This window comes from Aptenodytes patagonicus, unplaced genomic scaffold, assembly GCF_965638725.1.
Source record: "Aptenodytes patagonicus unplaced genomic scaffold, bAptPat1.pri.cur scaffold_203, whole genome shotgun sequence".
Classification (NCBI taxonomy): Eukaryota; Metazoa; Chordata; class Aves; order Sphenisciformes; family Spheniscidae; genus Aptenodytes; species Aptenodytes patagonicus.
The window spans coordinates 2866-30097 of NW_027472138.1; the positions used below are offsets into that span (position 1 = coordinate 2866).

General features: G+C 65.3%; 1 protein-coding gene across 1 annotated transcript; it reads right to left on the minus strand.

Moving 5' to 3' along the window:
- ARHGEF11 (Rho guanine nucleotide exchange factor 11) lies at window positions 1–26191 on the minus strand. Its single transcript, XM_076363895.1, is given in 44 exon segments — window positions 1–332; window positions 429–594; window positions 596–616; window positions 745–786; window positions 788–895; window positions 898–962; window positions 1415–1507; window positions 2440–2709; window positions 2834–3070; window positions 3168–3256; window positions 3537–3638; window positions 3766–3853; window positions 4020–4187; window positions 4421–4496; window positions 4586–4764; window positions 5137–5254; window positions 5349–5474; window positions 5705–5784; window positions 6270–6416; window positions 6524–6711; window positions 7221–7268; window positions 7703–7882; window positions 8022–8151; window positions 8557–8586; window positions 9131–9227; window positions 9481–9625; window positions 10076–10099; window positions 10405–10527; window positions 10627–10723; window positions 11203–11245; window positions 11852–11950; window positions 12428–12529; window positions 12837–12911; window positions 13094–13231; window positions 13714–13790; window positions 13863–13917; window positions 14163–14282; window positions 14512–14583; window positions 14715–14893; window positions 15474–15531; window positions 15635–15684; window positions 17037–17135; window positions 17686–17777; window positions 26116–26191. Coding segments are annotated over 44 exon segments (4860 nt in total). The 5' UTR covers window positions 26148–26191.
- Window positions 26192–27232: the final 1041 nt, after the last annotated feature.

A 27232-nucleotide genomic window follows, 5' to 3' on the forward strand; every position in this document is an offset into this window, starting at 1 on the left:
CTAGATCCAGCTCTCGCGGCCGGGGAGGGGGCACGGGGGGGGGGCCGGGAAGGGGTTGGGGGGCCGAGCCGGGGCTGCCATGCGAGGGGGTGAGGGGGCCCAGCTGCCGGCCCCGCCGGATCGTGCTCCCTCCTTCCAGCCGAAGCCCCCGGCAGTCTCGGGGGGGGGAGGCTCCCACGGCTGCCGGGAGGGGGACGGGGCGGGGGGCGCGGGGGCTGTCGGGCAGCTCCCCGGCTTCGAGCGACTCTTGGGGTGGGGGGAGACACCCCCCCCCCCACTGCGGCTAAAGGCCGGCGTCGCGAGCGGGGTCCTCGGCAAGGGGGCTCTGGAGCCTGGAAGAGATGGGGAGAAGGGGGTGAGGGGGACGGGGGGGCGAGGGGAGGGGGGGGGGGGGGGGGGGCGAGCACTGCATGGCGGTGGGGTCTTACCTGGGGCGTTGGTGGCAGGGCCCTGCAGGCTCCGGAGGGCGCGGGACAAGGGGCTGTCACCGTCGGGGCTGGGGGGCCGCTGGGACCACCCGTCCATCTCCGGGGCTGAGCCCCCCAGGGGGATGGCGTCGGTCGAGGAACTGCGCCCCAGGGACCGCAGCAGCTCCCCGGTGGGCTGTTTCGACAGCCTGGAGGGTGCCCGGGAGAAAGGGTGCCAGGTCAGAGGGGTGGGTGCAGGTTGGGGTCGAGGCCCATGTCCCCCTCCCCTCCATGACACCCCCCCTCCGGCTTTCCCCAATTCAGGGGAAAAGCTCACTTTCAGCCTGTTGAGCTTCAGCGTCAGCTGCTCGATGGTGCGGGAAGATGAGGTCCACGTCGCGGAGGGGAGCGGGGGGGTCCGGGGACCCTTCGGTGGGGCTGGGACGGGTGGGTGCCTCCTGCGGGGAGCCCCGCGGGGGGCTGGGGGGGTGGCGCGGGGTCCCGGGGCCGCGGGCTGGGGGAGTCCCGTGGGCATGCTGACGTAGAAGTAGTTGCCTGAAGAGGGGATGTGCAGCGTTAGCGTGGCAGGGGCCAGCTCGCGTGGGTGCTGGTGCCCCCCCGGGGGGGGGGGGGGGCAGTTTGCTGCCTGAGATCCTGCCACCTCCCCGCCCCCCCCAAGCAGGGGGGCAGCGGGTTGTGCCCCTTCGCGGCAGGATCCGGCTACAGACCCGTTTCCAGCTCGGCTCTGGGTCATGGCTGGGGCTGCCATGGCGCTGGGTGTCCTCGGCCATGGGGACAGTCCTCAGGGACACGGTTCTCCCCCCCCCCGGCCCCGCCCCACCCAGGGACACGTCCTCCCAGGTGACACCGTCCCCCCTGCCAGGGACACGTGTCCCCTTGGAGGGCACGGCTCCCCTCAAGGGACACGAGGGCATCCCCTTGGTGGGGACGTGGGGACATGGGGACACTGCGAGGCCTGGGGAGGGGATGGGGGGGGCCTTTTTTACCATCTACATTAGCTCCGCCTCCTTCCTGCAGCTCAGTTTCTGATTGGCTGCTGCCTGGCGAGGGCGTGGCCTCCTTAGCACCCTCCGCCTGGGCTGTGCACCCCGAAAAGAGAGGGGGGAGGGGAGAGGGAAGGGCTGAACAGGCCCGCCACCGGCAACCCAGCACCAGCACCCCATCACCAGCACCCCAATACCGGCACCCACCAGCACCCAGCACCAGCACCCATCACCAGCACCCCAATACCGGCACCCACCAGCACCAGTACCCCAATACCGGCACCCACCAGCACCCAGCACCAGCACCCATCACCAGTAACCCAATACTGGCACCCACCAGCACCAGTACCCCAATACCGGCACCCACCAGCACCCAGCATCAGCACCCAGCACCAGTACCCACCAGCACCCTGTCACCAGCACCCTAATACTGTCACCCACCAACATCAGCACCCATGACCAGTACCCACCAGCACCCCAATACCGGCACCCTCCAGCACCAGCATCCAGCACCAGCAGCCATCACCAGCACCCCAATACCAGCACCCACCAGCACCCCAATACCGGCACCCACCAGCATCCAGCACCCATCACCAGTACCCACCAGCACCCCAATACCAGCACACACCAGCAGTACCCACCAGCACCCCGTCACCAGCACCTACCAGCACCCCAATACTGGCACCCACCAACACCCCGTCACCAGCACCCCAATACCGGCATCCACCAGCACCCCGTCACCAGCACCCCAATACCGGCATCCACCAGCACCCATCAGCATCCCACCACCGGCACCCATCAGCACCCCCACACCCCTGGGGTGCACATAGGAGAGAGGCGGGGGGTTCACCCGCACCCCTTGGCCCCCCCGTGCAAGCCCCCAGCCCCGATCCAGCGAAGCTCACGCAGGCAAGCAGGGAGGGAGACCCCAAATCCCAGCGAGGGGCAGGTCACAGGGAGAGGAGAGGGGTCCTCGGCGCCTGTCCCCCACCCTGCCCGGCCGAGGACCCTCGCTGCCACCCCTCTACCTTTTCGGACAACTTTGTAGCTGCTCGGCTCCTCGGCAGCCGGACCCGTCTCGTCCGTCTCCTCCCGGCTCGACCGAGGCTTCGTGTCCTCGGCGGCGCTCGGGGGCTCTGCCAGCACCTCCTGGGAGGCTGAATCCTGGCTGGAGAGCACCGAGTCCCAGGCCTGGCCGGCACCCCCAATGACCGATGGCGTGGGCGTCAGGTCGTCCTCGGGCTCCGCGTCCCGACAGGGCAGGAGCCTCCGTAGGATCAGGAGCCGCAGGTTCTCCACTGGGATGGAGCGTGGTGGTAGTGGTGGTGGGGGGGGGAAGAGGCATTTTTGGGCTTCAGCTCCCCCGAGGAGAGGCTGGCATCGCGGGGGGGCCTCCCCGCCGGAGCCCCCCGCGGCACTCACCATCCTCCAGCGCCGCTTCGGCCAGCCCCTCCGCGCCGATGGGCCCCGGGAGTGCCAGGCGCGTGGGGGGCCCCGGCCGCTCGGCCGGGAGGGTGTCGGCCGCCTCCACGCCGGCCCCTGCGGGCAGGGGGGCTGCAGGCAGCTCTTCCTCCCCTTCCTCCACCTCGCTGCTCACCGCCTCCTCCAGCAGCGCCGGGGGCTTCTCCCTGCCCAGGAGCGCGGTGGGATTGTCGTCTGCTGCGGGGGAGAAGGGGAGAGCTCAGACCCACGCCCAGTCCCCGAAAGACAGGCAGGGTGCAGGCAGCGAGCGGCAGGGGGGGCCGGGGGAGCTCACCTGAGGAGCAATCCTCTGCCTCCGCCTCTGCTCCAGAGCTGGCGCCTCGGGACAGGATGGGGGAGACGTCGGGGTCCTGTAACACCAGGCTGCGAGGACGGAGAAGGTGGGTTAGACAAAAGGCAGGAGCCGGGGGCTCGGGGGGGGGGGGGGCAGCGCCGACCCCAGGGCAGACGCTGCCAAAGCCCCCGCACGAGGTGCCAGGTGCCCCGGCAGCCGCCCCCAGGTCCCCAGTGAGCAGGGAGGAACCCTGTCCCCATCCCAACCGCCCTCCGGAGAGACCAGCAGCCCGCTGGCCTCGTCCCCCGGCGCCCACCAGCACAGGACTGGGCTAGGGCCCCGACTCCCAGCAAGAGCCGGGCTGCTCACCCGGAGGGTGCTGTGCGGGTGGGCTCCAGCGTCCGGCGCTTGGGGGGGAAGGTGGCATTCCTCGTGGCGCTCTGCACCGCCTCCTCCAGCAGCTCCATCCACCTGCCCGGCCGACAGCCCCATGTCAGCTCCCCGGGGGGGGGGGGGGCTGCTGCCCCCCCCCAGAGAAGCCCCCACCCCGGGCAGGCACTGCCCATCGCTGCCAGGACCCGTCCCCGCTGAGCCTCACGTGTTTTTCTCGGAGGACGTCAGCGCCACCAGCTCGTAGATCTGGGGTCCCAACTCCGACGTGCAGATGATGAAGAGGGCTCGTTTATCTGCATGGGGTGACCAAGAGTGACGAGGAAGGTCAGAGCATGGCGAGGGCTTTAAACCCAACCCACTGGCACGGGTGTCACCAGCACGGCCGCAGTGGGACACGGCCGGAGGACAGGCGGTCCTCGCTGCCAGCCCCCGCGGCTTCTCCCTGGCCTTTCTCCTTACCTGTAGCCACGGAGCGGATGAGCACCGAGTTGAGCTTGAGGACGGGGCTGAAGGTCTGCTTGTTGTCCGAAGAGCCCAGCGCCGTCTTGCTGTGGCACTTGAGCACCAGTTTCTCGTCCTGCTTCTGCAGCAGCACCAAGAGATCCTCGAGGAGCAGCACGTGCAGGTCTAGGGTGGGAGAGGAGACAGAGAGCGGAGGCTCAGCCAGGGATGCGCTCGCAAGCCAGGTGGAAGCTCCCTCCTTGCAGCCAGGAGGGACGACGGCCCGGCGGATGTGGCAAAGGGGGTCCCTGTAATGCCGCTGGGGCTGGAGGTAAAATGCCCATGTCCCGGGGGACGCTGAGGATCCAGGGGGAGGTCTCCCAGCGCTCCCGGTACCGGGCAGCGGGGAAGGTCCGTACCCACAGTCTTGTCCTTGCTGATGCGCCAGGTGAGCGGCCCTTCGTGGATCATGCGCCGTGAGGTGAGGTCCAGGTTCTGTGGGAAGCCGAGGGCGGTGGCGAGTGTGGGCTGGGGCCAGGCAGCCCCCCGCCAGCCCCCCGCCGCTGCCCGGGAGCTGGAGCTACCTTGAACTCGGCAGCCAGTGGGTTGCTGGTCCTCTCCAGCGAGGTGGCATCCAGGCGTTTCTGGTAGCTTTCCAGCCGGTGCCGGTTCTCCGCTCGCTTCACCGCCTCGTTCACATACTTGAGGATGTCCCGGCACTGGTCCCGGGCTCGGCACAGCTTGTCGTGCTCCGAGGTGCCCGCTGGGATGGCAGAGAGGGGAGAGCGGGTCAGCGGGCAGCAGCACCCAGAGGAGATGGGGCTGTCCCTGTCTCGCTGTGACAGGCTCCCAGCCGCATCCCAGGCACAAAACGCCGCTGGCCCGGAGCTCCCCTGCCGACAAGAGGGAGATTTTCCCACCCCCAGGACCCCCCTGGCCCGGCTCTTTCTGCTGGAAAGGCAGCACGTCCTCCCCACCGCCCTGGGATTTTGCTCTGGATGGCAACAGAGAGGCACGAGCCCCACGGCAGAAAGCGATCACCTCCTGCCAGCCGAAGGATGTGCTGGAGACGGGAGCACGCAGCCGAGCGACCCTGGGGACAAGCCCCCGGTGCCCCCCCAGCCCCAGCCCCTACCCTCGGTGTGCTTGATGATGTTCTCCAGCAGCAGCGGGTACTTGGTCAGGCGCTGCATTTCGGAGATGATCAAGTCCTTGAGCTGCAGGCGCCGGCACTGCGGATTGCTTTCCGCTTCCTAGGGCAGAGGGAAGAGGACAAAAGCCCCGAGGTGGGATCAGGGGAAGCCAGGGGAGCACCGGGGCGAGGAACGGCCCAGGAGAGGGACAAACCTGCATGAAGATCTGGAAACGGGTCTCCTTGCGCTGCTTGGTTTTGATCAGCTCTAGGGCGATGGATTGGTAAGAGCAGAAGTCAGCAGCGACCTGCTGGATTTCCTCTTTGGCCAGGCCATCGAACTGGGGGGGGGGGGGTGCAGGGGAGAACTTGGCTCAGGCACCCCCCAGGCTTGGCCCTGAACCCCGAGTCTCCCCGAGCTCGTCTGCTCCGAGCGCGGCCACGGCTGGAGGACAGCGCAGGTCTCCCGTGACAGTGGGGTCACCTCCACCTCCCCTTTAAAGATGCCGACCCCTCCACGCTGGAGGACAAGATGCCCCTGGGGGCTCTACCACCCCCTGTCCCCCCTTACCCGAGACAGCATGAGATCCCCAATTTCTTTGATGATTGGTCCTTCTTCCCGGAGCTTCTTCATGGATTCGGAGAGAGAATCTGAATGAGGATGTGAGAGACAGACAGGACTCACGTCAACGGGGCGCCGCGGCCACCCACCACTCGTCCGTGCAAGCACCCGCCGAGCTGCCGGCCCCAGAGGGTCCCTGCCGGCTCTCCGGCATGGGTGAAGGCAGGAGGGGCCGAGAGCCAGATGGGCTTCGATTGCTGCCATCCCGGACGCAGTGTGTCAAGGAGTGTGACACCGAAAGCGTGTCCTGAAAGCGTGCTACGCCAAGGGCTGGTACAGACCAGGCGTCCCAGACAACGGGCATTGGCAGAGCTTGGAAAAAACAGGCTCTGGATCGCTCCCGGGAGAGGGAAAGGAGAGGCTGGAGCGGCGAGACGGTACAATGCCGTCAGCAGGGCTGGTCCAAATGGTGGGTGACCACACAGAAGCCGCGGGCAGCCGTGGGCCACCCTCTGCTCCCACTGCAGGGGGTTATTTCCAGGGGGGAACAGGATCCAAGCGCGAAGAGGCTTACTGTGGATTTCTATAAGGTCAGGGAGGTTGGGGAAGAGGAGCGCCAGCTCTTCCCGGGACAGCAGGCTCTCCTTCTTCATCCGCTGGTAGAAGAGGAGGTCGAGGACTCGGAGGATGCGGAGGTGAGACCCTTCGGTGGCAAAGAGCTCTGTGCGAAAGGCACAGGGGTGGAGAAATGCCCAGGGGAGCCCCGCGGTGCTGGGGTGCGCTGCCGGGGGGGTCCCTCGCGTCCCTGGGATGCCCCGTGCTCCTTACCGTTGATCACCTCTTGCCGGTCGATCTCCTTCTGCGGCAGGTTGGCCACCAGCTCTCGGCTGACCGTGTGCTGCCAGTTCTGGGAATCCAGCTCGGGCTCCAGGTCGGAGAGCTGGCCCTGCTCGTCCTCCAGGAGATGAGGCAGGAAAGGGTCCACGCCGAAACCCAGGTTGGGCGACTCGATGCTCCTGGGAGGGTGAAAGGCAGCGGTGGGAGTACTCTGCAGCCACCCGCATCCAGCCAGCCCACCCCGCAGCGCTCCCAGTACAGCCAATATCTACCTGGGCCCTATTTCGGCTTGAACCCGGGGCCTTCAGCACAAGAAGTACAAGCCTCTGACTCTTGAGCTAAAGACTAGGTCCCCCAGCAGACATCTATATAGGTCCTTTAAGCTCCTGCGTGAGACACAAGGGAACAGAGGTGCCCCCTCGCCCCAGGAGGATGGAGAACTAACAGGGGACTCCCTCCCGGGGCAGCCCTGGGCATCGCCTCCCCTTGTGCTCTCTCAAGGCTCGCTTACGGGGAGGGAAAAGCTAGGAAGGCACAGACGGAGCCCCTGTGACCCCCAAAGCGGGGGCACAGCCCCGGCACACCCCTACAGTGACCCTCCTGCTCTGAAGGAAAACTGGCCCCAGGGACCCCAGCCGGCTCGGGGCGGCGCGGTAGAGACGGCAGAGACCGAGGCTGGGCCACTCACCTGCGTCCCATCTTCGGCGTGTACGGGGGGGTGGGATTTTCCAGCGACCTGGGGAGGAATGGGAGAGTCACCCTCGTGTCTCGATGTCCCGGCCCCCCTCCTCCCATCGCTGCACCCTGTGGGGTAGCACCCAGCAGCGTTTCCATAAGCCCCTCCAGACGTGGGTCCGGTGCTACTGGCTGCGAGGGGGGTTTGGGGCACAAATGGGGATTAAAGCCCAATTCTCTCTGTTTTCCCCTGGCAAACGTCGGCCAGGAGGCTCTGCAGGCAGCTGGGCGCTGCGGGACCGGGACCACCCCGCTCTGCGTGCCTGGGGCTTGGGCCTTGACACGCAGGCTCAGCAAAAGCCTTCCCAAGAGACAGCGTCTCAGCCCAAGGGGTTCAGCTTTCAGAGCCCCGGCCGTCCCAGCTCCTCTTGGAAGCCAAACGTGCCCAGGGGAACCCAGGTCCTCCCTGCCCGGGACTCGGATGGCGTCTCCCACCTTGTGGACAGGCTGGAAGCGGAAGACGATGCCGACTGATGAAGCCTCGTGGCCTCGGCTGCGGCATCCATGTCCACATCGCTACGGGACCGAGGCACGTTTTCTGCTTTCCGGGATTTCTTCATCTCCTCCCGGCCTTTCAAGCTCTCCGAGCGGCCCAGCTTGACCTCAGCGCGGGAACTGCAGCAGGGAGACAAAGCCGAGAACAGGCTGAGCCCGGTGGGACAGGCAGGGACGTCCCCGCGCACGCAAACCCGCCAAAAACCGCCGTGGGACCCCCGAGAGCACGGGCTGCCCCCGACGTGTCCCCCCACCCTACCCGTCCGACTCCAGCAGGTCCTCGGGGAAGCTGCCGGTGGAGAGACGCTGGGTGCCGGGCTCCTGGCTCTCGTAATGCTGGTTGTTCTCAAAGTGCTGGATGATGTTCCTCACATTGCCGGGTTTGACTGCTGGGGCGAAAGCAAGGAAGCATCCCCTGTGAGACCGGGGCTGCGCGCGGCTGGGCAGGAGGTGCTGGTGCTGCCGCCCACCCCGCGGCACCGCGGCCTCGGCCGTCTGCCTGGCGGAGCCCCACCCAGCTCGGGCTGCGGAGGCGAAGGCGCCGGTGGTGGCACGGCGACCGCTCACCGAGGGGACTTCCCCGAGGCCGGCTGCCAGCTTCCTCGGGGAGATGTGCTGAGCCAGCGCCTGGGAGGGAACGGCCAGCCGCCGCGGGCAGCCCTCCTCCCGGACCCCCCGGCACCCGTCCGAGCCCACCCCAACACCCGGTGCAACAACGCTGGGGTAGCTCGGGGGGGGACAAAATAAAACTGAGCACATGAGGTGAATGGCAAACAAAAGAAGAGGCCTTTTACCTTCAACAGGGGACAAAGGGACATGAAATGCTGAAAGGGAAAACAAAAATGAGATGTCAAATCAATCCTGCATTTCAGCAGTGAAGGAGGCAAAGAGGGAACGTGTGAGCTAACGGCATGAGAACTCAAAGCAGAAGGAGAGGGAGAGGAAGGCGGGCACACACACACGTGTACACACACACACGTGTACACACACACACACACGTGTCCACACTTGCTCTCCACCACTTCAGCCCCCTCAGGTGCTCTGGCACTTTTAAGACACAGCGAGCAGCCCGTAAGCCTGCAGGATTGGGTACGTAAGATAAATCTGGGGGGGAGAGCTCAGCTCTGCTCCCTTCCCACTCCCCTCAAAGCCATCTGGGAGCACGGACGGCTGAGACAACAGGTTTCCAACGAGTGGCTGGAGGAGAGCAGAGGGTGGCTGATGAGAAAATGCCTGCTACCGGGTGAACGGGAGTCCCACGGGTGCCGAAGGCCACCCGACGGCCCCGGGCACGCAGACGGCTGCAGATCTCCTCCAAGCAGCAGGGAGGCTGGTGGGTACAGCACCCCAGAAGGTCCCGATACTCACTGCTCTGGGAGGAGATTTTGGGCTTCCCAATGTACTTGAGGATGGGGTTGCGTTTCTTGTCTTCCATGGCATCCTTGTCCTTCTTCGTGCTGCTGCTCTGTTGGGACACCCGAGAGGAGCACTGATAAAAACACGTCACCACGCGGGCCCCGAGGGTGACCCCAACCTTCACCGCGCTGGCTGAACGCCGCGGCGTGAGCCGTTGGGGAAGGGATGGGGCCAGGATCGAGCTCCGCCCTGGCGCTAAGTGGCTCTCCAAGGCACGGGGGGAGACGGGGATCTCCCCGGGTCGCCTCAAAGGATCCAGCCTGGCCCCGGGGCGGAGGAGCGGCTGCCAGCAAGCCACCCACCTTCTTGGTCTTGGGGAAGAAGGGCAGCCACTTGTCCCTGTCTGGGAGGGACTGGGCCTTCTCGCTGGTGCCGGCCACCCGGGGCTCCCGGCTGCGGATGCCTGTGTGGTTCATATACGTGCTGAGGGCAAAGGCCATGGGGGAGCTGGAAGAGAGGAGAGCGTGAGGCTGGAGATCCGACACCAGGACAGGGCACCGCAGGCCGGGGAGGGGACAATGGGGGAGGCCGGGACATCCCGCGGGGCTCTGCGGGGAGAGAGGGTCCATCCAACCCCAGGCAGGAGAGGATGCCCGGGTTGGGATGCAGGGCAAGTGAGAAGGGAGGAAAGGCAAGAAGCAGTTCAAGAGGGCAAGCTGTGGCGGCAGGGGCTGGCAGGGGGCCGCACCCGGCACGCCAGGACCCTGAGGTAAGTGTTCACCCTTCCCCAGGGCCAGCCTGAGAGCCCACGGGGATACGCCTGGCACGGGGAGAGGGTGCCGGAGGCCAGCACGGGAAGGGGATGCTCCTGCGACTCCTCTCCTTTTGCCTCCTCAGCTAACAACTGTAAGGCAGTCGCATCTGGACGCGCTCCCCCTGTGCCCCGGGGCCACTCACCTCCTGTCCTCTTCATATTTTGACCTGGAGAGAGAGATGGGGAGGGATAAAAGAGCTTGTTTGGAACAGGCTCCTCTACTCAGCCCCCAGGCAGAGCGCTCGCAGCACCGAGCCCTCCATCCCACCGTGCCCCCTGCCCCTCACGGCACCCAGTGCCGGCTCCAAACTCTCCTTCCCACCTCCAACGGCAAACGTGGATCAAGCAGGATCAAGGAGCAGAGCTAAGCCTGTGTCTGATCCCCTTCCCCACATCCTCGCCCCAAATCCAGGCAGAGAAGGCGCTCCCCCACGTGCAGGGCAGGGAGCCTCCGCGGCAGCCCGGCACTCACAGTATGTCGCCCAGCTGGGCCAGCTGCTTCTCGGCCACTTGCCGCTCCTTCTGGGGGTCCCCGTCCAGGTCCAAGAGGTCGTTCTCCCCGTACAGACTCCCCAGGCCCATGGTGCGCTTTGTTCTGCGGAGGACAAGAGTCAAGGCCACTAGCCCGGGCACCAGCCACCCGCACGGGCAGGAGCCCGTCGAGCTCTGCGGGGCACCCGGGCAGTTGCGTTACCTGTAGTCCTGGATCTGCTCCTGTATCTCGGGCATCACCATCTCCTGAGCTTCAAAGAGGGCGGCACGGACATCGTCCCCATTCCGCAGGCGAGTCTCTGGGGACGAGAGAAGAGAATCGGTGTCACCAACCATGCTCAGCATGCAAGGGAGAGCGCAAGGGATCTTCCGGCAGCCTCAGGCCCTTGGGCAGAGCAGGGCAGGCAGGGAGACCGCAGAGCCTCTCTGCTGGCCTCCCCCTGCCAGAGCACAGCCCCCTTGCTAGTTGGTTTCCAGGATGGGACAACCCGTTTCCCAATTTGCACACCCAGGCTGAGACACCTGCCCATAACAAGACCCCCGGGACCACCGGGACCGAGCTGGGGAAGAGCTCAGGAGCCCCAGTCCCAAACCTTGGCACATGCTCTCTAAGAGGGCAACGGGCAGAGTCCCGCAGAAGTCCTTCGGGATCCTGATTTGGCATCCTAACGAACAGCCCTTGTTCAGGGCAAAGGTGCCGGTGACGCCGGCCGTGCAGACCGTGGGTGCTGCGGCAGGCCCTGGGCCGCGGCACACGACCCGGGAGCCCCTCACTCACCGATCTCAGCCAGGAGCTGCTCAGACACTTTCACTCGGAGAGGCTGGGGAGGGAAGGCAGAACAGAAGCACAGCTCAGCACCGGCTCGCTCTCCCCGTGCAGCAAGCAGGGCTGGCAGGAGCTGGGGATACGGCGCACACGCCAGAGCCACGCTCAAGCCGGCGTGGAAGAGGGTGCCCTGCGCTCCTGCACCGTCGCCCCGTGGCAATTTCTGCAGCCGGAGAGGTGAGAGCTGGGGAATCTCGCACACCGAGCGCCCAGCACTCATCCCAGCACCCAACACCCAACCCCCTCCGAAGCAGCTCAATAGGACCCCGCTCCCTCCGAGGGGGCCCCGGGCCCCAGGAGCACTAAGGGGAGCGCCTGGAGCCCCGTCCTCGCTGCCAGGACCCTCCTCTCCTGCCTGCGCCAAGCTTCCAGGCACCGGGGCAGCTGCAGTTGTGCAACGCGTGGGTACGCGCCTTACGCAACTGCTTGCACCGATGCGGAGGAACCAGCAGCAACAAAGCAATGTCAGTGACAAAAACGCCATTAAAAAAAACACCCCCATCCCCGTGCAAGGGACACGACACCCAACGCCGGCTTTCCAGCTGATCCCCTGCAGGGACGAGGACTCCTGTGCAGGCTCACAGCCGAGTCCTGCCCTTACCGCGTTCCTGTCCAAGAAGATGTTCCAGATGTCCTTCCCCAAGACCCGGGAATCCTTGGTGGCCGTCTGCTGGCAAACGTCCGTGCATAAGTAGAAGAGCTGCAAGGAAGGGAGAGCGGAGGTGGGCAGCGAAAGAGGAGGAAGGTTTAGAAGCAGGGAAGTGAAAGGCTCAGTAAAGCGGCGCCCGTAAGGCCATGAAACAGGAAACGATCGCTGGGGTCTGGGGAGGGCAGCACCCCCCTCCCCGTGCCCCGCCTGGGAGGAAGGGGAGGAAGCGTAACCCTACGCTGTGCTTCCCCCTCACGTGCACGCACACAGCTGTGGGAACCGCGGGCTGGCAGCTGCCTGCAGCAGGCAGCCGCGGACCAGGCGGGTGCAGGCAGCTGCCTCAGCCTCAGGCAGCCTCCGGCAGAAGGGCAACGCAAGAGCTTTGCGGACGGGCTCAGCAAACCAGCACCACCCCGCGCTCACTCGGAGGAAGGGACAGTGCCAAATACGCCGTCCCGTCTGCATCCGCTCCCCCCCCGCCCCGGCCCTGCTTGGTGCCCGCGTCGGTGGCACCGGAGGGTCCCTTACCAGGGGGCTGGGATCTGCCTGGGAGAAGATGTAGCGCAAGAAGACCCCCAGATGCGCTGGCCGTGATTTCAGCTTGCCCAGGTCCTGGAAGAGGGAGTCGCACTGCGCGGAGAAGGGACCAGAGGAGAAAGAGCCAGTTAGGAAGGAAAGGAATCAACTCCTCCGGATCAGGCCCGTCCCACAGCTCAGCACCGGGGTAAATCTCCAGCTCCCACACCCTTTTCCTCACCCCAGCCGGGCACTCGCCTCCCCGGGACCAGCCCGTCCCTGGATGTCCCCAGGAGGATTTCTAAACGCCACCGGGTGCCAGGGCATGGGGGCCCACAAAGGGACCCCACGTGGGAGGGGGACAGCCCGGTCCCCTAAGGAGAGGGGACAAAAAGCCAAGAATACTTTGGACACCGTTAACCTCGTTATTGAAATATCCTGGGTCATAATCCTCCTCCGGCCCGATGATGAGGGGTCGTCCTGTCCGGTCTAACCCCTGCCAGGGAGAGGGGACAGAGTTAGGAGCCAGGCGCCCGGCTCTGGGGGGACGCCTTCGCCCTCCTTGCAGCACCCACCCCGCCAGCTCCCGAGGGAGGCTTGGACCACGTCTGATCGGGTCGGGCACCCATCAGACGCCCTGGCCACGCAGCGGGACCCCCCCACCCGGCCCCAGCCCACCTGCTCGGCAGGAGGGGCGAAGGGGGTGTCGGAGCCCTGCCGGCGATGGTGCTGGAAGAGGCGGGCGGTGATGACCGGGGAGGTTCGCGGGCTGTCCAGGCCGTGGTCGGAGAGGACGGAGTTGCGGTTCAGGGAGATCTGCTCGGGACGGCAACGCAGGCGTCAGGGGACGCGGGGCGGGGGGACGGCCAGGCTCCACGCCGGGGGCTGCCGCCGCCGCTCAACCCACCCGGCAGAGGCACTCGGGGCCATCTCGAGAGCAGTTTCCAGGTCAGAGACCATAAAGGGAGACGGGCCCAGGGAACTTGGAAACCACAAAAACCCAGCAGGGCCATCAGAAAAACTTTAAGATTAGGCCCCCAAGCCAGAAACTTCGGGGTACCCTTCATTTTGGGGCAGTCATGCCAGGCTAAGCATGACAAGCCCAAGAAATTCAGAGCCGAGACCGCATTACAAGAAATTCAGCTTCTTCAGATGGCAAACAAATAATTGCGATTGCAACAGCAGGTCCTCGACTCCTAAGGAGGCACGGACCCATCCATCTGGGCTTTTCTCCCCACTCCCAGGGCCCAGCAGAAGTTGGGGTGGGCTCCCCCTGGCCGCAGTAAGCCCGCTCTCACCTCGCTCACGGAGGGGAACCGCTCCGTCCCGGACTCCAACCCGCTGTCACCGTCCTGCGAGTCCAGGGAGAGGCGTCCTGGGAGCAGAGGAGAGACTGACCCGCGTGTTCAGGAGACGGGGACGGGTCTGAGCCGCCAGCACAACTCACCTTCCATCACCCTGAAACCAGCCAAGCCGGAGTCGCCGCACAGCCGCCCCGAATCCTGCAACACGAGGAGGTGTGTTGGACCGGCGGGAATTTCCCCGGCACGTGGGGACACCCGGGCGCGGGGCCAGGGACGGGCCAGCCGCAGCGGCTCCCACTGCAGCAGGTTTTGGAAACCAGGGCTGCCTCCACCGCTGTGCCCACCGCCTCAGGAGGGTCTCCCCAGGCTCCGGCCGAGCTCGGAGGGAGCCGGGAGGATGGCAGGACCCCTGAACCGGGGGTAACCCCACTAATTTCACGTACCATGGAGCCACCAGTCTCCTGGAGGATTTTGAGCTGCAGCTGGCTGACCCGCCGGCGCGCTCCCTCGATCTGCTCCTCCACCGCGGTGGCAGGGTTTCGGCTGTACACCTCGTAGAAGCGCTGAGCGGAGAGACGAGAGGGGACGGTCACACTGGCCCCCCGACCCCGTTAAGCCCCGTCCCGCCGCCCACGAGGAAAGGGGGCTGAGCAGATCGGTGGGACGATGGGCTGCAGCGTGCGCAGGTCACTGTGTGCTGCAAGGGCCGGGAAGGCGGGACAGCACCGGGGCAGCACCGAGGGCTGCTCCCCTGCGGCTCCGCAGAAGAAAAGAGCCGTGCCGCCGCCGTACCTGTAACTCTGCCTCCTCCTGCCGCAGCATGTTCCGGAGAATCTGCGTCGCGTGCTTCTGGACTTCGGGGTCCTGCAATTTCGGATGGATGCAAAGAGGGCTGAGCTTTGCTTTCCTCCTGCCCACCGTGCCGGGCGGTGGGGGGACAGGGCAGGGCGGCAGCGTGGACGGCTGGGGGGGGGGAGCGCCGCGCGGTTTGCTACCTGCAGGGGCTTGGGGTCGGTGATGCGCTGCGGCGGAGGGAGCGGCGGTGGGGGAGGTGGTGGGGGACAGGCGGGGGTGACGCGGGGAGCCCCTGCCATGCTCACGTCTTGCTGAGAACTGGAGAGCCCCACCGAAGGAGGGGGAGAGCCCAGGAGGGTCAGAGCGACGTAGGCACCGGCTGGAAAAATTTGGGAGTGGGAAAGGGAGGGCGAGAAAGACTTCCATTATTCACCCTCTCAACCTAAAGCATCCGATGGGCATCACAGCATCGGGGTGGGCACGTCCCTGTCCCTGTAAGCAGCGAGGCCACCTCTGCCGTGGCCGGTGCTACCCTGGCCCACCCTGCAAACACACACTGGAAGAACCGAGACAGGTTTTCCCATCTTTTCCCAAGAATCAAGACCTGCCCTTGGGTGGGATCCTGTGGCCTCCCGGGCTGGGGAGGAACGGGGTGCCCCTCTCCGCGCTGCAAGGCTCGTGACCGAGGCTGTAAACACCGATTTGTCTTTTTAGGACCCTGCTACGGGGCAGACCGTCACCCTGTGGGTACAAGAGGTGGGGGCTGGCTGCCACCAATCTCCCTAATAGCCCGATGGAAACGTGCTTCTGCACACCCGCACCGCCTCCTCCCGTTTTATCCGCAGCAGCCCGGGCACGATGGAGCGGGGCGGCCAAGCAGAGCAGCCGGCCGGTGGGGACCGGGGCTGCCGGTCACCCGGGGTGAGAAGGAGCCGCCGCAGCTCCCTGGCCATACTCACACTTGATTAACTTCACCACTTCGAGGTGAGAGCTGTTAGTCACCATCGTGCCGTTCACCTGGGAGAGGAGAGAGTGGGTCAGACAGGCTGGGGGAGGGAGGGGAGCGGGGTGTGCGGCCCCGCGCGGAGAAGCAGCAGGGGCGACGGCCGGGGATGCTCACCTTGACTATCCGGTCCCCCTCCTGCACGCCGGCTCTCATGGCCGCCCCCCCTGCGACACAGGGAGGAGAGACAGGCGTCAGGAGGGCCGGAGGGGCAGCAGACGGAGCCAGGGGCTCCCCTCCCGCCGGTCCCAGATCGTCCTGGCACAGTCTGTGCAGCTATCGTCCTGCCGGGGGGGGGACGGGGGACACATGGACGGACGGACACGGGGACCACCAGGCACGGTATTCCCCACGGAACAAGGCTGGCGACCAAGCCTCTGGATGCTTTACGCACAACACCCAGCGCACATTCAGCTCACAGCTCATCCAGACAAGCCCTCCTCTGCTCACCCAGCCAGTCCCCAGCCTTCTCCATCCGTCTCGGGATGGACGAGGGGGCCCCAACCTGTTATCCCACCATTCGGGTTGGCTCCGACACATCTAGAGAGCCACCGCGTGCCTGGATCCAAAGGCAGGAGTGGGGCCCAGGAAGAGCAGCACTGCTCTGCCTCCTCTCCCCCTGCCTGCTCTTTAACAAAGCTGCCGAGGTTGGAATACACGAAAAATTCGCTTTTCCTAAAGCCAAAACCAAGAGGAAAATGTTTCCATTAGGTTCAACTCCAAGCCAAGGGCCTGAGACACGGCAGCGAGCTCCGAGAGTGGAAAGTACGTCGGATTGTTCGGATTCTTTCGGCTTTAACGGCCTCGTTATTGGCAAATGAAGTGAGCGGGGAGAGGGGGGACAGGACTCTGGGCTGTCCCGCACCTGGGGACCTCATCCCCGTCCCCCCAGCCAGCCCCGGGGTGAGGGGGCCGATGCGGGGGGCTCCCCACGCAGCTCCAGTTGCAGGAGAGAGGCACGCCAGCGCTAACCTGCCCTTGAAACTCGCAGCGTTTTCCCTTTCCTATATTCTCATTTTTCCTGGCTTTCGGGCTAGAGGGGGGGAAGGGGGAGGAGGTGGGAACATCCGCTGTAAAATAAGCAGCTCATTGTCTATTTAAATTGCTGCTCCAAGCCCTGCCACCCCGCAAAGTCATTATACAGCAAAACCGGCAGCGTCTCCTGCAGCACAGCGCCAAGAGCAGCGAGCTGCTGAATCTGTGTTTACCCAGGGCTACAAAAGGGAATTCCCCACCCACCCACCGTCAGCAGCTCCCCGGGTTGTAGAAGGAGCGGGGAGAGCGCGGCGGTTTTGGGGAGCTTCCCCAAAACGCACCCCCCCAAAAACGCCTGCCTTCCCCCCAGCAGTCGTGTCCTGCCCACCGCGGCCGACGCTGTAGCGAGACCCCAAGCCAGCAACGCTTAGGAAGGAAAACCCCTTTCTCCCACGTTTTCTCAGGAGGGACGTGGCTCTGAGTGGGTGAGGGGAGCCCCGAGGCACCTCCTGCCCCCCCTGCTGCCAGCGCCGGCCCCTCTCACCTGGCCGCACCGACTGCACCAGGACGACGCGGTCCCCGCTGACGGTGAAGCCGAAGCCATGCTGGTCCTTCTGGATGATGACGCAGCGCTGCACCAGACCTGGGGAAGGAGAGGAGGGAGAATCAGTGAGGCTTCAAGCCTGGGGCGTGGGCTTGGCCTGTGGGGACCCCCCGCCGCTCTCAGGTTCAGGGGCTGCGGCTCCTGCCGGCTCTCCCGAGCCAGAGCCCGTTGCAGAGCCCCCGGAGTCAGCTACCCTGCTGCCAGACCCCAAGGGCACGGCTAATTCGCCCTCACCCTACGAACCCCTCACGTGATGTCCCCCGCTTGGTCCCCTTCTCCTGAAAACAGGGTGCCCCCGGTGAGCACGGGCAGGGTGGGAAGAGCTCCTGGCTGCGGGTAGCTGGAGCGTCATCCCTAGCCCTGCTGGGCTGCTTCACCGGCAGCCGAGGAAGGGTCCTGCCCTCCCCAGGCACGTGCAGCCTTGGCCGGGTGACTTTGGGTGCCGCGGAGGGGCACAGGAGCCCCATCCCCAAGGGCGCTGCAAGGACTGAGGCAGGTGGCAACGTGCCACCAAGCTCCCTGGGCGGACAGGGCACTAAATGCAGTCCTCAAGTGCAAGAGAAGCAGAGGAGGGGGCGGGAAAAGCTACCTGTGGTTTCGGAGGAGTCGGAGGGCTGGCGGTGGTGCCCGGGAGACCTCCGCTCTGAAGACGAATCACCCAGGGAAGACAGGCTGCTTAACCTGCGGAGGAGGAGGAGAGGTCAAGGAGGGGGACAGCTGGATGGAGCCATCCTCCAGCCACAGCTGGGACCAGGGACAAAGCCATCCTCCGGCCACAGCTGGGACCGGGGACGGCTGGACGGAGCCATCCTCCAGCCACAGCTGGGACCGGGGATGGCTGGACGGAGCCATCCTCCAGCCACGGTGGGACCAGGGACGGCTGGACGGAGCCATCCTCCAGCCACGGCTCCTTCTTGGGCTTGGGAAAAACAAATGCACGGAGCTGGAAGGCGACGGCAGCCAGCACAGGCGAGTGCTGCCCGTCCCTCCAGTTGCCTGTCGCCAAACCACCTTGGGAAAAGGCTCCTCTCCCTTCACCACCACCGGGCTCCGGGGAGAGCCCCAGAAGAGACCCCGCTCGGGGCTGGGACCCCCGCAGTCTCGCGTTTGCCGGCAGGGAGGAGCGGCGGGGGCTGCCCGGGGCGAGCGGGGCTCGGGGAGAACAGCGAAGGCAGCAGGCGAGGGGAGAGATGCGTCACGTAGCGCAGACAGGACGGAGCTCGGCAGCAGGTCTTTACCAGGCTGCAATGGGGCTGATGGAAGGAGAGACACGAAGCAGCGAAGGACGGGTGACAGAAAGACAGACAGACAATGGACAGTTACTTTACGGTCCTGCCCTCTCGCTGAGCCTCGCTAGTCCTGCAGCAAGGCTTTGGATGCTGGATGGGCGCGTGGGCTGGGGCCTTCTGTGCACCAAAGGGGCGCAGCACGTCCCCTCGCTGCCGTGCTGGAAGGACTGCGATAGGAAGGGGGGGCTCGCCTCCAGCTAACGAGGGTCTGGAGAAGTCAAGGCTGGGCGGCCATCCCTGCAAATGCTTGAACAAGACGGTGCCGGCGGGCTTGATGTGTGGGCAGGAGACCCACGAGCTGCGGCCAGAGGGAACAGCATGCCAGAGCAGTCCCCAGCCTTCATCCCTCCTCAGGGGCCTGACTCTGCCTCCAAAGCCGGCTCCATCCACAAAACGAGGGGTCTGGAGCGCTGCCTCCCCTTCCCCGTGCCCCTCCACGATCCCACGCCGCCCCAGGGATGAAAGCCCGGCTCCACTGTCCTGTCTCTCCTCCTCCCAACCAAACCAGCCACAGCTCTCCCCCGTCGGGGCAGGGCCGGAGGGGTCGGAAAGCAACGGGAAGAGCGAGAAAATGAAGGTGCTCCCGGTGGGAAGAGCAGCTGGTCTCTGCCTTACACCCCGAAGGCTGCGATGAAGCGAGGGTGCAGGATGAGAGCACAAGCAGCCCCGTCCCTGACCCCGCTCACCTGGGCAGGTGAGGCTGCCTCTTGCTGCCCGGTCGGCTGCTGGGGAGGACAGAGACAGGGGCGGTGGCGGTGAGAGGTGGCACAAGGGACACCCGGAGGACAGCGGCGCGGGGAGGCGGGGGGGAAAGAGGAGACAAACAAATCAAGAGGCAGGGGTGTGACACACGACAGAGTGACAGCGCGCTTACACCCCTCGGGGAGGGTGGCGGGACCCAAAAACACCTCCCTGCGCCCGGCGCGGCCTCGCAGAGCCCGCCAGGCTCGGGGCAGGATTCGCCTTCGCCGGTGCAAATCCTCCTCCCGGTTTCACGCCTTCCTCTGGACGATGGGGAGGGGGAGGCATCGACCCTCGGCATCGCTCCCCGGCATTGCCCCCCACAGCATCGTCCCTCGGGCAGGGGGGCTGCCTGGAGGCAGGCCGGGGGAAGCACAGGGGGGGTGTCTCCTGGGCAAGCATCCCCCCTGGCAAGCCCCAACCTGCCTAAAATAACATCCGCAGCGAACCCAGCCCGGTTTCATTGGAGGACCACGAAGCCGGGCAAGACTCTCAGCCCTTCGTGGCGGGGCCGAGCAAGAGGGTATCCCCCCAAAACTGCCCCACGGGGATGCAAAGTCGGAGCCCGCAGCAGCCTAAACCCAACAGCCTCGCTGCCGTAGCTGGCTCCCGAGGCGCAACAGCTCCCCGGCTCCTTCCCCTCTCCAGGAGATAAATATTAGGAAAACAACCTCATTTAAGGTTGCCTGGACAATCTTAATCCAGACCCGACCTGCACAACCGTTATGCCTCTCATTTACTCAATTACGACCCCTGCCTTGCTCGCTGAAGTGGGGGGATAAACCAGGACCTCGGCGCGAAGGAGCTCGGGCACGGTTGCAGCCCAGGACGGGGGCTGCGGAAGGGGGACACACGGCCGAAACGTCCCCAACGGCTTCCCCGGGAGCTGGGGGCGGGAATGGGACCGGTCCCCCCCCTGTTTCAGAAGCAATCCAGGATGAGGACCGGCACGGTTGTCGGTCCAAGGGTAGGCGCAGGATTAACCCCGCGGGATTACCCGGCAGCCAGGCGGAGGGCGCTCGGGGCAGGTCAGACCTGCCGCTTATCCGGGCCAAGGGAGGATCGGCTCCTCTTTCCGCATCACCCCGGATGCCAGGACTTAAGGCCCTGCTACGCAGCGGGACAGTCCTTAAGCCCCTTCGTTAGGGGAAGCTCCCCGGTGCCCGACGGTACCGGGACCACACGCGGCTGAGCCCCCAGCCCAGCCAGGAGCCACCAGTCCGACACCAGTCCCACACGGGGAGGTGCCAACCCCGCGCCCGTGGCGGGAGCCCGTTTCCATCCCGCTCGAAGGAGCCGGGCCAGCGCTGGCTTATTGCCGTCTAAAAGAGTAGTTTAATTCGGCTTTGCATAAGCTCCTTCCTAATTGACTTACGGAGAGCCAAAACATGCCATTTTAAACCAAACGCTGCCAGCTCGACGGAGGCCTGACCCCGGAGCCAGGGCAGCTCCTTTCGGTGCCCTGAAAGACCAGCCCTCCGGTTTTCCTAAAAATTGGAACTCCGGAACCCTTGCACGATGCCCGAATCCTGCAACCGCCCTTGACTCACCCAGTCCCAGCGCTGGTGCCAGCCTCCGAACCGGCACCTGCAGCCACATCCTACGCGCTACCCTCAAGAGGTTTCCACTCTGAGGTTATTTTCCCCGATTTTGGCTACTTTCAGTTAAATGACGGCTATTTGCTTTTCACGAACGCACGACGGGAGCGAGACGCTCTGCCTAGCCCGCCTGCAACGGGGGCAGGATGGAAGAGGGCAGCGCGGCGGGGAGCGAGGGGAGGGCACGCCGGGCGTCCCGGCGAGAGGCGCCCAGCCAGGCGGAGGTAGGGACAAGCCAAGGGAAAAAAAAAAAAATAAATGGAAAAACGAGGAGGAAAATAAAATCATCGCGCACGCTAAAGAGCAAAGCACGGCACAGGCGCTGCCACCTTGGGAGCCCCCGCAGAGCAAACGCCACAATTAAAAGATTAAGAGAGGAACAGGATCAAATCCTCAAAGCGGGTCAGCCTCCAGCCGGAGCTTTGCAAAACGCTCTCTCCGAGACCGGGAGCTTTATTTATTTTTTTCCCCTTCCCAGGTCTCCAAACGGCTGCTCCCTGCGATCCCAGCTCCGGGGAACAGAAAACGTTTTGCCAACAGCCGGAGCCCGCGCCGGCACGCCTGGAAACCCGCTGCCTTTTGAGGTGAGCGGGGAGGCAGGTGGGGCCAGCGCCGGCCTGTCAGCAGGAAAAGTTGCAAAGAAATAGAAATAGATAAGGAAAAAAGGAAAAAAAAACCCAAACCCCAACAAAAAACCAACTTGAAAAGGGAAATCAGTGCCTTGGTGGGATGCCTCTTGCAATTGAGTCATTGCTTCCACCGCAGCCCGACGATACGGTCTGCGCTGCTGGTAGCACCAGGATTACCCGACATCTCCCGTGCCAAACCCTGCCGCCGGCCGCTCTCCCGGCCCACAGCCCCGCAGACGGTTTCACGTACTGGTATTCTGGGGACAGGAAGGAAGGAAGGAATTTCAGCTAAAAAAAAAAAAAAAAAAAAAAAAAAGAAAAAAGAAAAAAAGAAAAATGATTCAGCTTCCTCCCCTTCCCCCTCCCCGCGGCACGGCAGAGGGAAAACGCGTTGGCCCGGCTGCGTCCAGCCCCGACGCTCCTCTCGCTGGAGCGGCTCCAGCCTTGCAGCGGAAAGCCGGCCGGGCCGAGGATGCGCATCTCCCGGGGAACGTCCCTCCGCATCCCGCCTCGGGAGCGGGCTGGGTCTTCCCCCCCCCCCCCCCCCCCGGGGACGCTTGCTGCTTCTCGTCGGGGACGGCTGCAGGGGACGGAAAAGCCGCCCGCCCGCTCCTGCTCGGCGGCCGACCCATCGACTGCTGCACGATGACGCATCGGGGAAGCTTGTAATTATGCGTCTGCGTCTAAGTTTGCACGGCGAGGCAGATTTAAAACCTTGCTAGGGTGTTGCTAGCAAATGAAAGAAAGAGGGGAGGGGGGGAAACCCACATCATTTCTCGACATTTTTGGCCGCCTGCAGACGCAGCTTGCGATGACACCCCCCGTCCCCGAGGAGAGCCGGCACGTCAGAGCCCGCATGAAGAGCGGGACGAGAGCAGCCCTCCGGGGACTTTTGGCCGGTGTCGGATCAAGAGCCCGGTGCCTCCATCCCCGCCGTGCCGACCCCGGCGCGTTTGCAGGCTGCGACCCAGCTCCTTCTTCCCGGCGGCAGAGCCGGGACCGCCAGCGCGTTGCCAACCCCAGGGGTTCGGCAGGGCCGGGGCCGCACCGCCGGCAACGCGGCGGCCAGACGAGATCCGGCGCGTCCCCGTGGCACGCAGGCTACATGCGACTGCCAAGCCACCCTGCAGCTGCTGCCCGGCCGCCCGCAAATCCACGAGGCTGGAGTCATCCCGGATCCATCTGGGGTTTATGCAGCAAAGCTTTTCCCTCCTCTCTCTCTCTCTCTCTCTCTTTCCCTCTCCCCCCGCTTATTTTTTTATTTTTTTTTTTTTCCAAGGCAGAAAAGCACAGCAAAGCCTCAGCCCTCAGGAGGCGGCTGGTAACAAATTTCATGTTGCAAATCAGATGCAAAGTCCCGTGTACACGCCACAGCAAACTGAATTTAAAGCCCCGGATTCCTCCAGCAACTTCGTTGCAGCAGACAGGGGATTCTGCAAAAGCTTTGCTTAAATTAAGACTTTTAATTAAATAGGGGGGGGGGGGAATTAACACGACGAGCGCAGCAGCCCTGGTTGTTTAATGGCGCAGCAGACTCCATTCCCCACATTTCTAATTGTCTGTGTGCTGCAAATTTTTGCAATGCCAATTCCCCACAGGGAGGAACGGAGCCCGAGCGCGGGGACAGCTGTGATTTCGGGCAGCCAGTCGGTTACGCAAAAGTTGTTGGGTTTCGCAGTCGCGACGCCTGCCCGGCTCGCTGGGCCGGGGTCCTCCTGCACCGCTCTCTCCCGAAACGGCCCTGGCAGCCTCTACAAGGGGGCAGCCGGGGAAGGGAGACCCTAAACAACCCCGGCTCCACTCCCGGAGGCGGCTGTGGGAGCTCCCGAGCAGGATTAGACCCAAAAAGGGATGGAGACTGGAGCGCTCTGCCTGGCAGAGACCGGCGAGAGCCGGGGAAGAGCACGGAGGGGCTGCGGGAGCCAAGGCGGGAGGCGAGGAAGGGGTGAGCAAGTATTTACATCTTAATTAGATAATGTTTGCAAAGCACTCGGCGCACGCACTCTGCTACATAAATGTTAAGTATCGTGACCGCTACCAGCAAAGTTAGGCCGGATCAGCGGCAATCCTGCAACACCGAAAGCCCTTTCCTCCCTCAAAATTTTGTCTTAAAAAGCGTGTGCCATCCTTCCCCTCCCCACCTGCAAGAAAACCACGGCGTGGGAGCGTGGAGGGAGTCCAACGGGGAAAGCGGAGCCGGGAGCCGAATTCCCCACCAAGGAAGATGCGGTTCACACGCAGCGCGGCGCCCGGCTTTTCCGGGAATGCTGCCGGAGCGTGCAGCAAGACGGGCAAGGACCGTGAGCAGCTCCAAATCACTCCCAAGCTCTCCCCGTGCCGGACAGTGTAATCATTAACGGTGCCACTCATCTCCTGGAAAACACAGACTGGCAGATCTGGTTTGTCCGGCACTGACGGCGCTTTTGGGGTGCGAGATCTGTAGCAGCGAGCGAGATATGGAATAACCTACCCCGAAGGGATGTTTTCTCCCCGACCTTCCTCCTAAATAAAAGCCGCGCACCCCGCAGCGGGGAAGATCACGCCTCTTTTCCACCAGTGCAGCTCGGGAACGGCCGCTCTCGAAATGCTTTCCTCCAGGGCTCCTTCTGCGATTAAAACCGTGGCAATACAAGAGGTTAGAGAGCGGCGATTAAACCCGCGGACAAGTCACGTCCCCGCGGCCGGCCGGGCGCTCGCTGGCGATGCGCAGCTCCTTCTGCGTCTCCTACCGCCGGAGGAGGAAGATCTAGACTGGTTTGCACTGGTCTGCCTCTCCTGGGAACCGCGGGGGCTGCCTGGACGTCGACGGGCCGCGGGGACCGGCGGGCAGAAGCCCTATGCCCACCCCAAAGCCATTGTTCGCCTGGCGCTGGCAGGAGGGCAGGGGCTGCTGGGGTGTTTTGGGGCGGGGGGGGGGGGGGGGGAAGTCCTCACGTTAACCCACTTGCAAGTCATTTTTTGTTGCCGAAGAGCCGTGCCACCCAGCAACGAGTGACTCCCGGCTCGGTCAGGGCACTTCAGGCGCCTGACCTTAAAGAGCGGAGGAGACCGCGGCTATTTAAAGAGCAGAGAGAAGTCTTAAGCCCGGTAATGACGCCCCACAGCTCCCCGAGGTGGGGAAGTCGGGCAGCGAGGCTCACGCGGCGCGTCCCCGCTCCGACACGCCACCGGGACTTGATCCTGCCGCTTCCCCGCCCGGGACGGGAGCGAAATTCAGCAGCTCCTTAATTTCTGCTCCGGAGGGGCTGGCTGCGAACAGGCAGAGCCTCGTCGCTGGCCTCGTGGCCGGGTTCTCCGGCTAATTAAGAGTTACACAGAGGGAAAGCGTGGCGGGGTGGTTTTGTGCTCCACCCCAGCCCCTGCCTCGCGCACACGCTCTTTCCTCCAAACCAGGAGAAAGCCGCGCAAAAAGCTCGTTGGCGAAGGAGGTGGAAATACGCCGCCCGTCCTGCCGACGAACGCACCAAACCACCTTTCGGCGCAGCAGCGTGTGCCGATGCGCCGGGAGCCCACGTTGAGCATCTTCAAGGCCGTCGGCCAGGGATGTCTCCAGCGGACGCGGCGTCGCAGCCGCCCCCAACGCCCCCCTGAATCGGCTGCTTCTGGGGCACGGGGAGCGAAAAGAAAGCCGTGTTTTCGGCAGAAAGCCACGCCGGCGGCACGAATGGGCGAGATCCGCGTGGAACAGATGCTGTCGCATCCCCGCGGCCGGACCGGGGGTCCAGGCCCACGAGCCCGGCCGTGCCAGGGACACGGGGAAGCTCCTCGTCCCGAGACAGGGCAGTCACAATCCGCCTCCGTCCCTCGAGTCACCCCAAAAGCAAATGGGGGTTTTTCTGGGGCTTATTCCCCCGGCTCGCATCCCCCCTGCCACGTCGGTCTGCTTGGACCCCGGACACGGATGCCAAGAGGGGTCCGAGCCGGCCGCCGAGGAGCGAGGTGCCCGTTTCCAGCTCCCAAACGTGCACGGACCTCCATCTTCCCGTGCACAGAGCCGGGAAGACCCAGGCAGCGCTGCCTACCTGGGACCACGCTGTCCGGAGACCCGGGGAGGGGGACGAGCGGGGACCCCCACCGGCCGCTTGCCCCCCGTTCCCGGGGCAGAAGGCGAACGCGTCCTGCTGGGGCTTAATTAGCTTAATTGCCTGTGAGGAACCGAGCCCCATCCACCCCAGCGGCGCACCCCCCCTCACCCCAAAAGCCCACCTGAAGAAATGCAGGTTAAAACTGAGGCTATTTGGGGCAAAACGCTCCCGCTGCGCCCGGGGAAAGGTATGTAACAGCGCAGGAGCGAACCCGGGTGTCTCCCCATTTCTAATTTCGGCCACATTTTCCCACCGGTCGGACGGGATTGGTTTTGGGGTGTTATTTTTTGAGGGGGGGGACGACGACCATAAGCCTGGTCCGAGCATCGCGTTGGGACGGGACAGTCCCGGGGTGACGGAGGGACAGGACGGGACCTGGGGTGGGGGGGAGGGTGGGCCAGGGAGGGCTGAGACCACCCCCCCCCCCCCCGGAGCCGGAGAGGCCGCGGCCCGCCCTGCCCACGCTCCCCAAAACACAGAGTTTCACCCCAAAACGCTGCTTTTTCAGAGGGGACCCTCCGGCTGCGGGGTGGTGGTGGTGGTGGGGGGGGTCGTCTCCCCGCCGCCCCGGGCCCCCTTCCCCCGGCTGACAGCCGCCCAGAGGCCGCGGTGAGCTGCGGGCCCCCCCTCCCCGGCCCTCCCCGGCCCTCCCCGGCCCGCTCCGGCCCCCCACCTACCTGTCGAGGGCCTGCGGAGGCCGCACGCTCATGGTGCCTCGCCCGCGGCCCCTCGGCGGTCAGGGCGCGGGGAGCCGCCGCCCCGCTCCGGCCGCCACCATCCCCGGCGGCCTCGGCGGCGGCCTCGGCGGCGGCGGGGCCCGACCCCCCGCTCCGGCGTTGATCCCGGCTCGGCTCGGCTCGGCTCGGCGCGGCGGCGGCGGCGGCGGCGGCGGCGGCGGCGGCGCGGCCCCCCCCCCGACCCGCCCGGCGGCGCTGGGGGCCGGGCCGAGGGAGAGGCCTACGCCCGCTCCCAATCCCCGGGCTCGCCCGGCCCCCGCCGCCGCCGCCGAGGGGGCAGCGCCGGCGGGGTCCGTGCGGGGGAGGAGGGCGGTGGAGGGGGACACACGACGACCCGCGGGGACACCCGGCGGGGCGGGGCGGGGGGGGGGGGGACACCCACGGGGACAGCGTGGATCGGGGGGACCCACGGGGAGACCCGGGTATGGGGGACCCACGGGGAGACCCGGTTGTGGGGGACCCACAGGGACTGCATGGATGTGGGGGGACCCATGGGGATACCCGGGTGTGGGGGACCCACGGGGACAGCATGGATGTGGGGGGACCCACAGGGATACCTGAGTGTGGGGGACCCACGGGGACAGCATGGATGTGGGGGGACCCATGGGGATACCCGGGTGTGGGGGACCCACGGCAAGACTTGGGTGTAAGTGACCCACAGGGACACCCGGGTATGAGGGACCCACGGGGAGACTCAGGTGGGGGGGGACACACGGGGAGTACCCGGGTATGGGGGGGGGACCCTCGGGGAGACTCATGTGTGGGGGGACACATGGGGAGACCCAGTTGTGGGGGACCCACAGGGACAGCATGGATGTGGGGGGACCCATGGGGATAACCGGGTGTGGGGGACCCACGGCAAGACTTGGGTGTAAGTGACCCACGGGGACACCCGGGTATGGGGGACCCACGGGGACACCTGGGTGTGGAGGGACCCACAGATACAGCCTCAGTATTGGGGACCCCTAGACACAGCCCGGGTACAGGGGGACCCACGTATGGGGTGATCTATAGACACAGGTATGGGGGGACCCCTAGACACAGCCCCGGTACGGGG